General features: G+C 46.2%; 1 protein-coding gene across 1 annotated transcript in view; it reads right to left on the reverse strand.

Annotated features, from left to right (window-relative positions):
• LOC309551584 (squalene synthase-like) overlaps positions 1–16,699 on the reverse strand; it is a 112,684-nt gene that overhangs the window by 85,654 nt on the left and 10,331 nt on the right. Inside the window, exon 2 of the mRNA XM_082252223.1 lies at positions 1,702–1,799. Coding sequence (XP_082108349.1) covers positions 1,702–1,799 — 98 coding nt within the window. The remainder of the gene's footprint in view (positions 1–1,701; positions 1,800–16,699) is intronic.

Below are 16,699 nucleotides of genomic sequence, written 5' to 3' on the forward strand. Positions count from 1 at the left end.
CCACTATATTGCGAGCTACAGTTATATATATATAATCCTATTTTATATTTTTTTAGATTTTTATGTCTGGAGTGTAAAAATACTCTTTAGATATTTGAACAACCATATATTCATATAGTCTACATTATTATCCCCATTTACCTTATTATTTTAGTTTCCCTTTTTTTTTTTCTTTATTTATATTTAGTTTATTTCTAAATAATTTCATTTTATTTTATTATTTATTCATTTTTTTATTTTTTATTCTTTATTAGTTAGGATTTATCACCCCTATTAATCCCCTTCATAATTTATCCATATAAGTAATCCCATTATTCCTTCTCAATTTATGGTCACACTCTGCCTGTTTATATATAGGTATTGGTTACTATTAGCATTATACCATAGTACATATTTGCTCAATTCATTGTATTTCTTTATATCATTCCCATATCATGTTTTATATGCTTGATTATTATACTACAGTACACATTTGCTGAATTTATTGCCCAATCTACTGCATTCTTATACCATTTTCACATTATGTTTCATATGTTTGACCATGTTAGATTTTTGAGAGGGATTACGGTTTTACATGCCCCCTCTCGGCCAATACACACCTCCCCCCTCCCCCTCCATTTGCTATTTAAATTGACCCAGCTTTCATCCATGTCACCGCTGTGAAGAAGGAGCGCGGCTGCCTCCCCCCAGTAGTACGCAAACTCGGAAACGCGTTGCATCTCCAGTGACATCATCCACATACGACTGCTGACCAAGCCTCGCTTCCATCGCAGGACTCCGAGCCTCGCTCTCGCTCCTATTCCGCAGCCACTGCTGGCCACGATGAAGAGGAGTGAGTCCCAGCGGGGTGGCTGCACAGACTGGATGACACTACCTACCACCCACCTATCTTGGAACCTCCAGGAGGGTCTTTTATGCGTACCTTCTGATTTTTAGATGTGAGTGCATACTTTTATTAAATAAATGTGTTTACAAGTCTACACTTAGAGGCACCTCTTTTTCTCCTTATCCTCAGCTCTTTGGAACCCCTGGCTCATTGGTTTCTAGATGGCTGCCTTAAATGTTGGACTCTTCTTCCCATCTAACTTATAAAGACTTTATGGACCCATACAGACTTTGGCTTAATTGTGTGGCTTATGCGCTTGTTACATGTTTATAATTTCAACTATGCTCCTTCTGGACGATAACAGAGTTTCCTCAGGCTCCTCCAAACTATTAATTCACTCCCCCAGCCACCTTCTAGGCACCCTCCCACAAGGACTGGCTGAGACAACATAAATATTATGGCTGCTGATTTGCCTCCTCCCACTCCCTATATTCTGGGATTCTCCAGAAGACAGGATGAAGCAATCAAACCCACAGCCTGCAGAGCCCAGAGCAGCCCAAAGTAATCACAAACTGCTCCACTGATTACGGTGAAGCCAAACAGAACTAAATTTATATAACTTCCCTAGCAGCCTATCTGGGAGAGTGCTATACATGCTACTTCCGTTCCTGGCATCCTAGGGTGCAATTTCCAGCTACTTGGAAAGAAAAAAAAAAAAAAAAAACACTGATAGCCTAGAGCCTAAGTTGCCCTATCAGATGACATCCTATCAATGCTAGGGCACGGATGCCTGAGTGACTTGGACAGAAAAGCATTATTTTTGGAAAATGTGGGAATTATTTTATTTATTTTTTTAAACAGAGAAATACTCTCACCGTAGCTCCCCTTTCACAGCCTGGATTACTGGCGCGTAGCTCCTGCCTGTCTCATTCAGGTACTTGTAGCAGGTCTGTAGGCTCTCACTCATGGAATCCTGTTAGGAAAGAGATGGGATGGAACCTTCAGATTAGAGCTGCACAATTCTGGATAAAATGAGAATCACATTTTTTTTTTGCTTAGAATGAAGATTACGATTCTCTCACGATTCTCAGGGATTCATCATCTTTCACATTCTACAAAAAAAAAAAAAAATGCTAACCTTACTGTATAGTTTTTTTTTTTTTAAATGGTCTATTAAATGGTCCAAAAGTGTATTTTTTCCCGAAAAAAAAATTGCGTTTGAAAGACCGCTGCACAAATACAGAGTCACATAAAATACTGCAGCGACCGCCATTTTATTTTCCAGGGTCTAGGGTCTCTGCTAAAAATTATATATATGGGTGTATAGCACCCTCCTTGGTAGGTGCTAGGAAAAGTATATATTGGCCCTCTTTGCTTATCAGGGGGGCCTGGTCATTCAGTTAGGCTGTCATATGTTTCCAGGTGGGGTCTGTTGAGTCTGAGGAGTCTCCCCACTGTATCCAATGAAGGCTCTTATTGAACAGTGGAGGAAACCTGGCCAATAGCGCATTAGGGCTTATAGCGGTCTCAGTGGGCAGAGTTTGCGGCAATGCACCCTGGGATTGGATACAAGTCTGCGGGAAGCATGTGACAGAGCGTCTTTAGCGGGAAGCAGAGTCCCAGGAGGAGGCGGACGGACTGTCAGAGCAAGTGAGGGTGTCCTGGGCAGTCGGCCTAGAAGACTGGAGGTTGAGCTGCAGGAAAGGATCCAGAGTGTTGCTGACCGAGTGGAGCTGCTGGGCAGAAGTTTCCAGGAAAAACAGTGTTGGGAGTACTCAAAGCTGCCCAGGGCTCTTCCTAGTAGAGGGGGCCACTCCAGAAGGTCAAAAGGATCCGGGAGCCAACTAACTGATAGGAGGCTTAGAAAGGGGGTGCCTGTGTCTAAGCCCTGAAGATAATTGAGAGAAAGGGGCGCCGGTGTGGGCCCTGAAGTGTTAAGCAGTGCAGCAGTGTATACAAGTAGCTACCTCAGCAAGGAGTGCTTAAGGGAGCTCAAAGAGGACTTCTTTAGTCAGAAAGCAGTCACAAGTCAGTTCAGTGTTAACAGGCATCCGTCCAGCGTTAACCAGCATCAAGCCAGCGTTGATAGGCATTCAGCCAGCGTCAAGTCAGAGCCAAATAGCGTTTTTTAAGTGTCCCCGCCAAATTGTGAGTGGTTCGGTTTAAGGAGTGTCCCACTCATCCCTTCTCCTATCCAGGTTGCAAGGTGAATACAGAAACCCAAAGATACTGCACTGGTCATTGTCTCAGTGCTCACACTTGGAGAAACATGTTTAAATGTGCTGTTGTTGCTGGCGGTAACCCAGGGGGACCCATATCCAGCAAAACGGCTTGGAATTGTGCTATATATATTGAATGGGGGTTCTAGGTTATTTTCTAGCAAAAAATACAGATTTTAACTTGTAAGCAACAAGTGTCAAAAAAGGCTTAATCTTTAGGTGGTTAAACTGGCCTCACTTACAGACGGAAGTTCATCCCTTTGGTCTCTAAAAGAACCAAACGATACAATGTTTATAGTTATCTCTCAGTGCTAAGCAATGTTGATTAAAAAAAAAAAAAGAGCAGCAAATGTTTGACAGCTGCGAGTGAGCAGAGAACGACTCTGCACTGTATGAATTGTGGAAATGCTAAGATCATGATGGGGGGCTGAATCAAGATCACAATTTAACAATTAATAGTGCAGCTCTACTGCAGATGCACAGACACATCTGCAGTAGTGTGCACAGACACACCTTTATGATATTCCTAAAAAATAATTCTCTAAGAAAACACATTAGAACTCTGCATGTATATTTTATGTATAGGTGATGCCTTGCCTGCTGGAGAAGAGGACTGTGTGCTCCATTGCCTTCTTTCCTCCTTCACCCCCCCCCCCCCCCCCATGGCTGGACTGTGTGTGTGCAGAGCGACTGTATTTTAGGCTGTGTGGAATCCCCTGCTGGCCCCCTCCCTCCTGTCAGTAGTGGTGAGATCTGTGAGGGGAAAGAAGACTTGGGGGTGCAGCCACAGTTTCCCCCTGGCAACAGTGGACAATCAGCGACAAGAAGACTTGATGCTACAAAGGGTCATGGGTTATATAGTCTTAAAGGAGAGCTGCACAAATGAAGGTAATGGGGTGTGAAATACTGCCCCACCAAGCCCTGCATAGGGAGGAGGAAAGAGCAGGACTTTTCCCAGGAAAACTGGTTGGTAAGAGGGCAGTGCAGGGTGGGTAAAGAGAGTGAGAGGATCTTAAGCCCTGTGTTGTGTGACCCTCCCAGGAGAGAGGGAGGTGTGACCAGTGTGCTGAGGGACTAAGCCGCTGCCAGGATTCAGTCTATGTTGTGCTGAGGACCATAGTTGCTCCAGGGAACCCAGAAGTGAGTGGACACCTAACCAGAGGGACCACTGCTTCTGTGTCGCTGGGTCTGGTGAGAGGACCTTACGGTCACTACCCGTTGCTACTAGAGATACTGAGACCTTTAGAATCGGACTACACAGCTGCCTAGTAGCATTATTGTTGCCTGTAGGTTTGACTGGAATTGTTCTCATGTGCACCAACGGTAAAACTGGGCCCCAATGCTATCCGGCTGATGAGTTAGGACTAAGGACTGCCCCTTCCAATTGCTACACAGAGACCTATCGTTTAGTTTTACAGGTATCTCTTAGGGGACATTACAGTAGACCCTAAGCATTCTCCTGGAGTGTCTAACCCAGTTGCAGTATATTTATTCACATTTCAGTTAGGGGGAGATTTACTAAAACTGAAGGTTTGAGCCCCTGTTCCCATCGGGGTGATTGGACATGTCAAATCGCATGCCGATTCACAGCTTATTGCCGGCAACCATACCATCCGAAACTTTGTGATGCACACATGCAGCACTATATCGATTTCCAAAAGTAGTTCCTACACTATTGTTGGCAACTTTGGGGGCGATTTTCATAGACATCTGGGCAGTGAAGCTGCACAGATGTCTTCCAAATTGCCCTCGTCTGCAAAGAAATGCGGGTTTGAATCACAATTTCAGACCCGCCTCCAATGTGAAGGTACACTTTATTGTCAAAGCTTAATTGAACAAGCTTAAGTTAGCAGCTTATCAGCTACCATGCACAGCTGCTCCGGATTCTGTGTGCACCAGTTTTAGTAAACTCCCCCACCCCCCTTTAAAAAGTACTTACTTTTGTTGCCAGTGGTTTAGACATTAATAGCTGTGTGTTGAGTTATTTTGATGGGACAGCAAATTTACACTATTATACAAGCTGTACACTCACTACTTTACATTGTAGCAAAGTGTCATTTCTTCAGTGTTCTCACATGAAAAGATATAATAAAATATTTACAAAAATGTGAGGGGTGTACTCACTTTTGTGAGATACTGTATATGAAATAAGGAATGACTTAATGGAGTCAGCCATAAGTCGGCACATAGGCCTATATCATAATTTTAATTTGAGCTACATGAGGTTCTTTGCATTAGAACATGTAAAGGAATCACCAAGAGGAAGAGACATTGACAAACGACTGTTGCAGATGGATACTCAGTGGATTTTCCAGTTTAATGCTACCAAGCCACTAGGTTTGAATCAATATATCAGTTATAAACCATTTCTATAAAGTTCTCTCAATCCGTCCTTATGGAAAAAGATAATGTTTTTCACAATCTACTTAATCCAATGAACCAGCATATGATTTATAGTGATGTCGCGAACCTAAAATTCGCGGTTCGCGAACGGCGAACGCGAACATCGGCAAATGTTCGCGAACCGGCGAACCGGGCGAACCGCCATAGACTTCAATAGGCAGGCGAATTTTAAAACACACAGGGACTCTTTCTGGCCACAATAGTGATGGAAAAGTTGTTTCAAGGGGACTAACACCTGGACTGTGGCATGCCGGAGAGGGATCACGCAAAAAAAAGTTCTTAAAAATTATAATTTTTTGATAGAGAGCCAATTATTGGAAAAATTAAAAAAAAATAAAAATAAAAAATTTCTTTGGATTTAGCATCTGGGGGGTCTAAAAAGTGTACCTGTGAAGTTTCAGCTCTGTAGCATGTCCAGAACCCCTAAAAAACAGCATTTTTCTTATATTTTCAGGAATATGGCTTCTCTGCGGCTGGCTTTTACTCTTGCAGGCATTTAGCGGGCATTTTTTTAGGCAGGCATGTCATTTTTTGTATTTAGTGTCTGGGTGGTCTAAAAAGTGTACCTGTCAATTTTCAGCTCTGTAGCATGTCCAGAACCCCTAACAAACAGCATTTTTCTTATATTTTCAGGAATATGGCTTCTCTGCGGCTGTCTTTTTCTCTTGCAGGCATTTATCGGGCATTTTTTTAGGCAGGCATGTCATTTTTTGTATTTAGTGTCTGGGGGGTCACAAAAGTGTACCTGTCAAGTTTCAGATCTGTAGCATGTCCAGAACCCCTAAAAAACAGCATTTTTCTTATATTTTCAGGAATACGGCTTCTCTGCGGCTGGCTTTTTCTCTTGCAGGCATTTATCGGGCATTTTTTTAGGCAGGCATGTCATTTTTTGTATTTAGTGTCTGGGGGGGTCACAAAAGTGTACCTGTCAAGTTTCAGATCTGTAGCATGTCCAGAACCCCTAAAAAACAGCATTTTTCTTATATTTTCAGGAATACGGCTTCTCTGCGGCTGTCTTTTTCTCTTGCAGGCATTTATCGGGCATTTTTTTAGGCAGGCATGTCATTTTTTGTATTTAGTGTCTGGGGGGTCACAAAAGTGTACCTGTCAAGTTTCAGATCTGTAGCATGTCCAGAACCCCTAAAAAACAGCATTTTTCTTATATTTTCAGGAATACGGCTTCTCTGCGGCTGTCTTTTTCTCTTGCAGGCATTTATCGGGCATTTTTTTAGGCAGGCATGTCATTTTTTGTATTTAGTGTCTGGGGGGTCACAAAAGTGTACCTGTCAAGTTTCAGATCTGTAGCATGTCCAGAACCCCTAAAAAACAGCATTTTTCTTATATTTTCAGGAATACGGCTTCTCTGCGGCTGTCTTTTTCTCTTGCAGGCATTTATCGGGCATTTTTTTAGGCAGGCATGTCATTTTTTGTATTTAGTGTCTGGGGGGTCACAAAAGTGTACCTGTCAAGTTTCAGATCTGTAGCATGTCCAGAACCCCTAAAAAACAGCATTTTTCTTATGATTTTTAGTAGAAAACTAATGCAGTGTCTTTCCAGCTGTCTTTTTTTCTTTCTGGCAAGCTGAAATATGATATGCCAAGGCAAACATGCCTATCAGTTGAGCTATGACACAGACAACACTGCACACATGGGGAAATATGTAAAACAAAAAACAGGAAAAGGAAATTAGGTGACGGTAACAAAACATGATATTGTGATTGGCCAAATAAAAAGTCACCTCGCGATGAGGTCGCGCCAAAGTCGCGCTAAGTCGCGCCAAAGTCGCACTGGAAGCGACGCTACTTTAGTGGTAGCGGCAGTGTAAACCAGCACTAAAACATCCAGTGTGTGAATACGATCAGGTATGATGTTTTATCGGTCAAGTAGTGTAAGGGTTACGCCCGTTGCCCGCTTCACAGTGACAGACCAAACTCTGACAGACCAAACTCCCCGTTTAACAGTCAGTCAGTCCATTTGCACAACCGCAAACTCCCAATTTGCACAAGGTTGGATACCAAGCTAGCCATGTCCCGTTCCTTGTCCTCACTGACATCATTGAAGGTCTCTTCCTCCACCCAGCCACATACAACACCAAGGGTCCCCGAAAGGTGAGAACAAGCCCCCTGGGACGCCTGCTGTGGCTGGTATTCCACCTCCTCAAAGCCACCTTCCTCCTCTGACTTCTCTTCTTCAGACTCCTCTCTCTGCGTTGCCACAGGTCCAGCAATTGACAACGACAAGGCTGCTTCTGGTGGTGATGAGGACCACAACTCTTCCTCTTCATGCTCATCTACAGCCTGATCCAGTACTCTTCGCAGGGCACGCTCCAGAAAAAACGCATATGGGATGAGGTCGATGATGTTGCCTTGGGTTCGACTGACCACCAGGGTTGTCATCTCCGCAAAAGGACGCATGAGCCTACAGCCATTGTTCATGAGCATTCAGTAACGCGGCCAAAAAATACCCAGCTCCGCAGAAAGAATGAAAGAAAATGAATGTTTTTTTTTATGAAAAATTATCCTGCGGATCGCTTTTGGTCTGTACACAATGAAGCAACGACCTTATCATCTGGGGTGTGCCAACACAATCCTAGAGGTGATCGCTTCATTGTGATACGCAAGCCCCTTCACCACGACAAGGTAACGATCACGAAGGGGAATTGACACATGTATGTGCCTTTTTTTTTGTTTTTTGTTTTTTTGCAGCCACAGTGTAGCACCAGAGGCCAGAAAAATTAGGCATGTACACATGCATGAAAAAGTAGGTATTGTTGCAGCCGCTGCTGTAGCAGCGGCCTGAAAAATTGAGGTTTTAAGGCAGAAAGTGCACTAAAACATTGCTGCTTGAACCGTAGTTGGTGGCGGAGACGTCACGTAAGTCATCCGGCATGCAGAGAATGATTATATACAGCAGCGTGTGGACCATTTTTAGGCCAAGGCATCTCAGTCATCACCAGGCCTTTTTTAGTCAAATGCATCCCCCACTGTCAGTCCCTTCGGGATCCATGCCTCATTCATCTTAATAAACGTGAGGTAATCAAGACTTTTTTGACCTAGGCGACTTCTCTTCTCAGTGACAATACCTCCTGCTGCGCTGAAGGTCCTTTCTGACAGCACACTTGAAGCGGGGCAGGCCAGAAGTTCAATGGCAAACTGGGATAGCTCAGGCCACAGGTCAAGCCTGCACACCCAGTAGTCAAGGGGTTCATCGCTCCTCAGAGTGTCGATATCTGCAGTTAAGGCAAGGTAGTCTGCTACCTGTCGGTCGAGTCGTTCTCTGAGGGTGGACCCCGAAGGGCTGTGGCGATGCATAGGACTAAAAAAGCTCCGCATGTCCTCCATCAACAAGACGTCTGTAAAGCGTCCTGTCCTTGCCGGCGTGGTTGTGGTGGTAGGAGGAGGATTACTTTCACCTCTTCCCCTGTTGGATTCCCGTTGTGCTGTGACATCACCCTTATACGCTGTGTAGAGCATAGTTTTTAACTTATTTTGTAGCTGCTGCATCCTTTGCGACTGCCGGTAATTGGGTAACATGTCACAGACTTTCTGCTTATACCGGGGGTCTAGTAGCGTGGCCACCCAGTACAGGTCGTTCTCCTTCAGCCTTTTTATACGAGGGTCTCTCAACAGGCATGACAGCATGAAAGACCCCATTTGGACAAGGTTGGATGCCGAGCTACTCATGTCCAATTCCTCGTCCTCACTGATGTCATTGAAGGTGTGTTCTTCCCCCCAGCCACGTACAACACCACGGGTACCAGATAGGTGACAACGAGCACCCTGGGATGCCTGCTGTGGTTGGTGTTCCTCCTCCTCAAAGCCACATTCCTCCTCTGACTCCTCTTCCTCACACTCCTCTTCCAGTGTTGCCGCAGGTCCAGCAATCGATGGTAAGGCTGTTTCTGGTGGTGGTGATGGTGACCACAACTCTTCCTCTTCCTCTTCACGCTCATCTACGGCCTGATCCAGCACTCTTCGCAGGGCACGCTCCAGGAAAAAAACATATGGGATGATGTCGCTGATGGTGCCTTCAGTGCGACTCACTAGGTTTGTCACCTCCTCAAAAGGACGCATGAGCCTACAGGCATTGCGCATGAGCGTCCAGTAGCGTGGCAAAAAAATACCCAGCTCCGCAGAGGCTGTCCTAGCACCCCGGTCATACAAATACTCGTTGACCGCTTTTTCTTGTTGGAGCAGGCGGTCGAACATTAGCAGTGTTGAATTCCAACGTGTCGGGCTGTCGCAAATCAAGCGCCTCACTGGCATGTTGTTTCGCCGCTGAATATCTGCAAAGTGCGCCATGGCCGTGTAGGAACGCCTGAAATGGCCACACACCTTCCTGGCCTGCTTGAGGACGTCCTGTAAGCCTGGGTACTTCTGCACAAAACGTTGCACAATCAGATTCAACACATGTGCCATGCACGGCACATGTGTCAACTTGCCCAAATTCAATGCCGCCAACAAATTGCTCCCGTTGTCACACACCACTTTGCCGATCTCCAGTTGGTGCGGGGTCAGCCACTGATCCACCTGTGCATTCAGGGCGGACAGTAGTGCTGGTCCGGTGTGACTCTCTGCTTTCAGGCAAGTCAACCCCAAGACAGCGTGACACTGTCGTATCCGGCATGTGGAATAGCCCCTGGGGAGCTGGGGGGGTGCAGTTGGTGTGGAGCAAGACGCAACAGCAGAAGAGGACTCAGCCGAGGAGGTTAGCAAAGAGGATGGAGTAGGAGGAGTAGAGGAGGTGGCAGCAGGCCTGCCTGCAAGTCGTGGCGGTGTCACCAACTCCTCTGCAGCAGAGCCACGCATTCCATGCTTGGCAGCCGCCAGCAGGTTTACCCAATGCGCAGTGTACGTTATATACCTGCCCTGACCGTGCTTTGCAGACCAGCTATCAGTGGTCAGATGGACCCTTGCCCCAACACTGTGTGCCAGACGTGACATGATTTCTTTTTCCACAATAGAGTACAGGTTGGGGATTGCCTTTTGTGAAAAATAATTTCGGCCGGGTACCTTCCACTGCGGTGTCCCAATAGCGACAAATTTTTTGAAGGCCTCAGACTCCACCAGCTTGTATGGTAAAAGCTGGCGGGCTAAGAGTTCCGACAAGCCAGCTGTCAGACGCCGGGCAAGGGGGTGACTCTGCGAGATTGGCTTTTTGCGCTCAAACATTTCCTTCACAGACACCTGACTGTGGGCAGGTGACGAGCAGGAACTGCTGAAGGTGAGAGGCGGAGGGGCGGGTTGTTGATAGGGGGCATGGAGGACAGCAGTGGTTGACGTGGCTGAAGATGCTGGACCAGGAGGAGGATGGTGGCTTTCAGTTTGTGTGCTGCTTTTACTCATGTGTTGATCCCATAGGCGTTTGTGATGTGAGATCATGTGCCTTCGCAAAGCAGTTGTACCTAGGTGGGTGTTGGACTTCCCACGACTCAGTTTCTTTTGGCACAGGTTACAAATGGCATCGCTGATATCAGAGGCAGACACACAAAAAAAATGCCACACTGCTGAGCTTTGCAAGGACGGCATTCTGGTGGTGGCAACAGCTTGCGTTGATTGGCGTGCTGTCTGGCTGACCCCGGGTGCCGAATCTACATGCTGTCTGACTGCGCCACTAGCTCCTTGCGATGACCTCCTCCCCCTGCTTCCAACTCGTCTCCTCCTCCTCTCTGTCTCCCCATCTGAACTTTCCCCCTCTTCTTCTGCTCTTCGAGCAGGCACCCAGGTGACATCCACAGACACATCGTCATCATCAGCCGCTTCACTTGACAACTCAGCAAAGGCAGCAGCAGCAGGTACAACATCATCATCATCACAATGTACGTCCATGTGTATAATGCTGCCTGACTGAGACATATCCCCGTTATCTACATCCTCTGGCACTAATAGTTGCGCATCACTTATTTCTTCAAACTGATGTGAAAATAACTCCTCTGACGGATCAAGTGAAGCGGCTGTGGTGCTAGTGTTGGTGGTGGTGCCGGCGGGCTGGCGAGTGGTAAATTGAGAGGTGCCCGAAGCTGAGCTGGAGGAGGATGGTGCATTAAGGTTCCGAGCGGAAGCTGTAGACGATTGGGTGTCCTGTGTAAGCCAGTCAACTATGGCCTCAGAATTTTTTGAGTTCAGGGGCTGTGGTGGCCTCTGAACACTGGGCATTATTCTAGAGCCTAAGGAAATCACAGCACCACGACCACGACGGCCCTTGCGGGGTGGCCTGCCTCTGCCTGTCATTTTTATTTTAATGTGTTGTTACTGTTGTACTATGAGTGCAAGCTGCTGTGCCACCTTATATATCAGTGGTGGGTGGGCAGTGGCACAGTACACTCTCTGTGGACCTGACAGCAGTCACTGGCACCCAGGCAACTGCAATTTAAAAAATATATATATTTTTTTTTACTTTGCAAGCTGCTGTGCCACCTTATATATCAGTGGTGGGTGGGCAGTGGCACAGTACACTCTCTGTGGACCTGACAGCAGTCACTGGCACCCAGACAACTGCAATTTAAAAAATATATATATATTTTTTTACTTTGCAAGCTGCTGTGCCACCTTATATATCAGTGGTGGGTGGGCAGTGGCACAGTACACTCTCTGTGGACCTGACAGCAGTCACTGGCACCCAGGCAACTGCAATTTAAAAAAATATATATATATTTTTTACTTTGCAAGCTGCTGTGCCACCTTATATATCAGTGGTGGGTGGGTGGGCAGTGGCACAGTACACTCTCTGTGGACCTGACAGCAGTCACTGGCACCCAGGCAACTGCAATTTAAAAAAATATATATATTTTTTTTACTTTGCAAGCTGCTGTGCCACCTTATATATCAGTGGTGGGTGGGCAGTGGCACAGTACACTCTCTGTGGACCTGACAGCAGTCACTGGCACCCAGGCAACTGCAATTTAAAAAAATATATATATTTTTTTTACTTTGCAAGCTGCTGTGCCACCTTATATATCAGTGGTGGGTGGGCACACAGTGGCACTGCAGTGGGCACAGTACACTCTGTGGACCTGACAGTCACTGGCAGCCCAGGCAACTGCAATAATAAAAAATATTTTTTTTTTCAATTTATTGCAACAAGATGCTGTGCCAACGTATATATATCAGTGGTGGGCAGTGCACTGCAGTGGGTACAGTGCACTCTGTGGACCTGACACAGCACTCACTGCAATTATGACAGAGAAAAAAAAAATATTTTTTAAAATGCCAGGTACTGTGCCTGTGCCACCCGAAATGAGTGTGGTGTGCACACAGTACAGTCTGTGGTAGGTCTGTGGCCTCTCACACACAGCGGGCAGGCAACTGCAGTGTACAATAGATATATATATATATATATATATATATAAAGAAAAAAATCTATTACCTTACCAGCCCTTGAAAGGGCTTTTGGGGACACTATATATATATATATATGTATATATATAAAAATAAAAAAATCCTCAATTACCAGCCCTTAAAAGGGCTTTTGGGGACACTAGATAGATATAGATATATATATATATGAAGAAACAACTCAATTACCAGCCCTTAAAAGGGCTTTTGGGGACGCTAGGTATATATATATATATATATATATATAAAAAAAAAAAAACACAAATACCAGCCCTTAGAAGGGCTTTTTGGGGTGCTGATATTACAGCAGTAGTGGACCAAGAACACTGCAAGACCAGGAACACTGACTAACTGTCCCTAGCTTAACAGCAGCAGCAGCAGCAGCAGCTCTCTCCCTATTCTCACTACACACACTGCTTCAGAATGATCTAAGATGGATGCTGCCCTTGCTTATTTATAGGAGGTGGGAGGGTGTGGGAGGGAGGTACGCTGATTGGCTGGAAATGTGTCTGCTGACTGTAAAGTTCAGGGTCAAAGTTTGCCTCAATGATGTCTTATGGGGGGCGGACCGAACATCGCATATGTTCGCCGGCAGCGGCGAACGCGAACATGCTAAGTTCGCCGGGAACTGTTCGCCGGCGAACAGTTCTATACATCTCTAATGATTTATTGTTGTTCTTTAATGTTTATGTTGTATTGAAGTCCTTTTGGAGGAATTAGGTCTCTGGAAGGTCGGGATATTTTTTTTTTTTTGGGGGGGGGGGGGTTCATTGAATAGATGCCCATTTCGGAATGTGTAAGCCTTATTGGGGTTTAATGCTTTGGGGGGGGGGGTCTTTTCTTCCCCCTTTAATATATCTTGTTAGTTTTAGGATTTTTGAGTATTCCTAAAGGTTTGGGACTATGAGATCCATCACTATTAATACCCTTTTAATAGGGTTTGTTTTGTTTTTGCATTTGCAGTTGATATGCGATTTATTCTAAGTTCACAAGATGCCGATATGTTAGCTTGCCTTCCACCAAGGGTCTTCAAACTATGGCCCTTCAGTTGTTCAGGAACTACAATTCCCATCATGCCTAGTCATGTCTGTGCATGTCAGAGTTTTACAATGCCTCATAGGATGTGTAGTTCGGCAACAGGTGGAGAGCCGAAGTTTGAGGATCACTGCCTTACACTGTATGCCTCTAATTTATCCACAAGATGGCAGTATACCTTTGTACTATGTTTATTTTATCAGCTGCCCCTGATATATAGACTTGTAGTGGGATGTGGGGGCTAATGTATTGGGTATCCCTCTGCCTCCTCTACTTCTCCTGTAGGGTGCCGGTTTTCTGGGACCAATTGGGGAGGGGGGGGATGTGGCATGTTCCTTTCCGCCGATCCTCCCGCGTTTGTTTACACTGGGGATGGCGGGGGGGGGGGAGGGGAGGGGTTTTTGGCGCCAAATCCCCACATATAAATGGAGTGGGATAAAAGCTGATCCCATAGGCTACCCAGACAGCACCTTTGTTTTGGCATAGGGGGTCAGGAAAAGGCAGGAGTATTTATAGGTATTGTCTTTTCAGCTTTTGATTATTGGAGTCATGGACATAGATATACAGTGCCTTGCGAAAGTATTCGGCCTCCTTGAACTTTGCGACCTTTTGCCACATTTCAGGCTTCAAACATAAAGATATAAAACTGTAATTTTTTTGTGAAGAAACAACAACAAGTGGGACACAATCATGAAGTGGAACGAAATTTATTGGATATTTCAAACTTTGTTAACAAATAAAAAACTGAAAAATTGGGCGTGCAAAATTATTCAGCCCCTTTACTTTCAGTGCAGCAAACTCTCTCCAGAAGTTCAGTGAGGATCTCTGAATGATCCAATGTTGACCTAAATGACTAATAATGATAAATAGAATCCACCTGTGTGTAATCAAGTCTCCGTATAAATGCACCTGCACTGTGATAGTCTCAGAGGTCCGTTTAAAGCGCAGAGAGCATCATGAAGAACAAGGAACACACCAGGCAGGTCCGAGATACTGTTGTGGAGAAGTTTAAAGCCGGATTTGGATACAAAAAGATTTCCCAAGCTTTAAACATCCCAAGGAGCACTGTGCAAGCGATAATATTGAAATGGAAGGAGTGTCAGACCACTGCAAATCTACGAAGACCTGGCCGTCCCTCTAAACTTTCAGCTCATACAAGGAGAAGACTGATCAGAGATGCAGCCAAGAGTCCCATGATCACTCTGGATGAACTGCAGAGATCTACAGCTGAGGTGGGAGACTCTGTCCATAGGACAACAATCAGTCGTATACTGCACAAATCTGGTCTTTATGGAAGAGTCAATAATGAAAAGAAATGGCTGCACTCAGATGTGGTCAAAATACAGGTTTATTGGACATCCCAATGTGGCAAACAAGTGGCAAGGTAGACGCGTTTCACACACTAAGATGTGTGCTTAATCATAATGATTAAGCACACATCTTAGTGTGTGAAATGCGTCTACCTTGCCACATCACGTCACGGCGGCGAGCCACAGGGCCGGACTGGGAATAAAAACCAGCCCTGGAAATAATTTCACACCAGCCCCATAGGCATTATTATACCAGCCCAACAGCATAGCGTCATTATTTTCCTGTTCCTAAAAGGGAAAACCATGCATTTTAAAGCACATGTGAAGCGTGTATTATATGTAGATAAGACAGATATGAAATCACATATGGTTTTATATATATGTATATAGATAGACACATACATACTGTACATAAGAGCAAATTCCAGTTAAAAGTGGAGCAATTATCAAGAACAGTCCACTTATTGCAATGGTGATATATTACCAGAATAAAAAATAATCAAAGTCTGGCAGTGGTGGTGGTGATGAGGGAGGTGGGATCGGTGGTGGTGGTGGTGAGGGGGGTGGGATCAGTGGCAGCGGTGGTGAGGGAGGTGGGATCGGTGGCAGTGGTGGTGATGATGAAGGGGGTGGGATCGGTGGCAGCGATGGTGGTGATGAGGGAGGTGGGATCGGTGGCAGCGGTGGTGATGGTAAGGGGGTGGGATCAGTGGCTGCGGTGGTGATGGTGGTGAGGGGGGTGGGTTCGGTGGCAGTGGTGGTGGTGGTGATGAAGGAGGTGGGATCGGTGGCAGCGGTGGTGGTGATGAGGGGGGTGGGATCGGTGACGGTGATAAGGGGGTGGGATCGGTGGCAGCGGTGGTGGTGATGAGGGGGTTGGGATCGGTGGCAGCGGTGGTGGTGATGAAGGAGGTGGGATCGGTGGCTGCGGTGGTGGTGATGAGGGGGGGGTGGGATCGGTGGCAGCGGTGGTGGTGATGAGGGGGTGGGATCGGTGGCAGTGGTGGTGGTGATGAGGGGGGTGAGATTGGTGGCAGTGGTGGTGGTGATGAGGGGGGTGGCTGGGAGGGGGGCAGTGGAGAGCAGTATAGGGGGACAGTATGGGGGGGCAGCATGATGGGAGGGGGACAATGGAGTACAGTATGGGGGGAGGGGGGCAGTATGGGGCAGGGGGAGCAGAGTAACAGTCAGTTGGACACCTGGAACGCTATACTTGCTGGGCAGTGTATTTCCTGACACTCTGCTGTGGCAGAGATTGTGTTGGTATCCAATTGAGCGGCCTCGGGACAGGGAGCATTTCTCCTACCTGACCAGCGGCAGGAACAGCTTTGAAACAAGAAGAAGCGGGAGTTGAACTTGGAGTCGGGGGGCGGAGCTGGGAGGCGGTCCTAGGAACAGAGGACTACTTGTCAACATTGCGAATACAGCTAGCGTCAGGCTGGATAGGAGGTCCGGTGGGGAGGCATATGGTAGAAATGATCCCGCCCTGCAGACACTGAAAGAATGGAGGAGATCGGTTCTCCTATATGTCGCCCCTCCTGCCCGCCTATACACCCTCGTGCTAGCTGTATC

The sequence above is a fragment of the Pelophylax lessonae genome (assembly GCF_965119305.1).
Source record: "Pelophylax lessonae genome assembly, chromosome: 3".
NCBI lineage: Eukaryota > Metazoa > Chordata > Amphibia > Anura > Ranidae > Pelophylax > Pelophylax lessonae.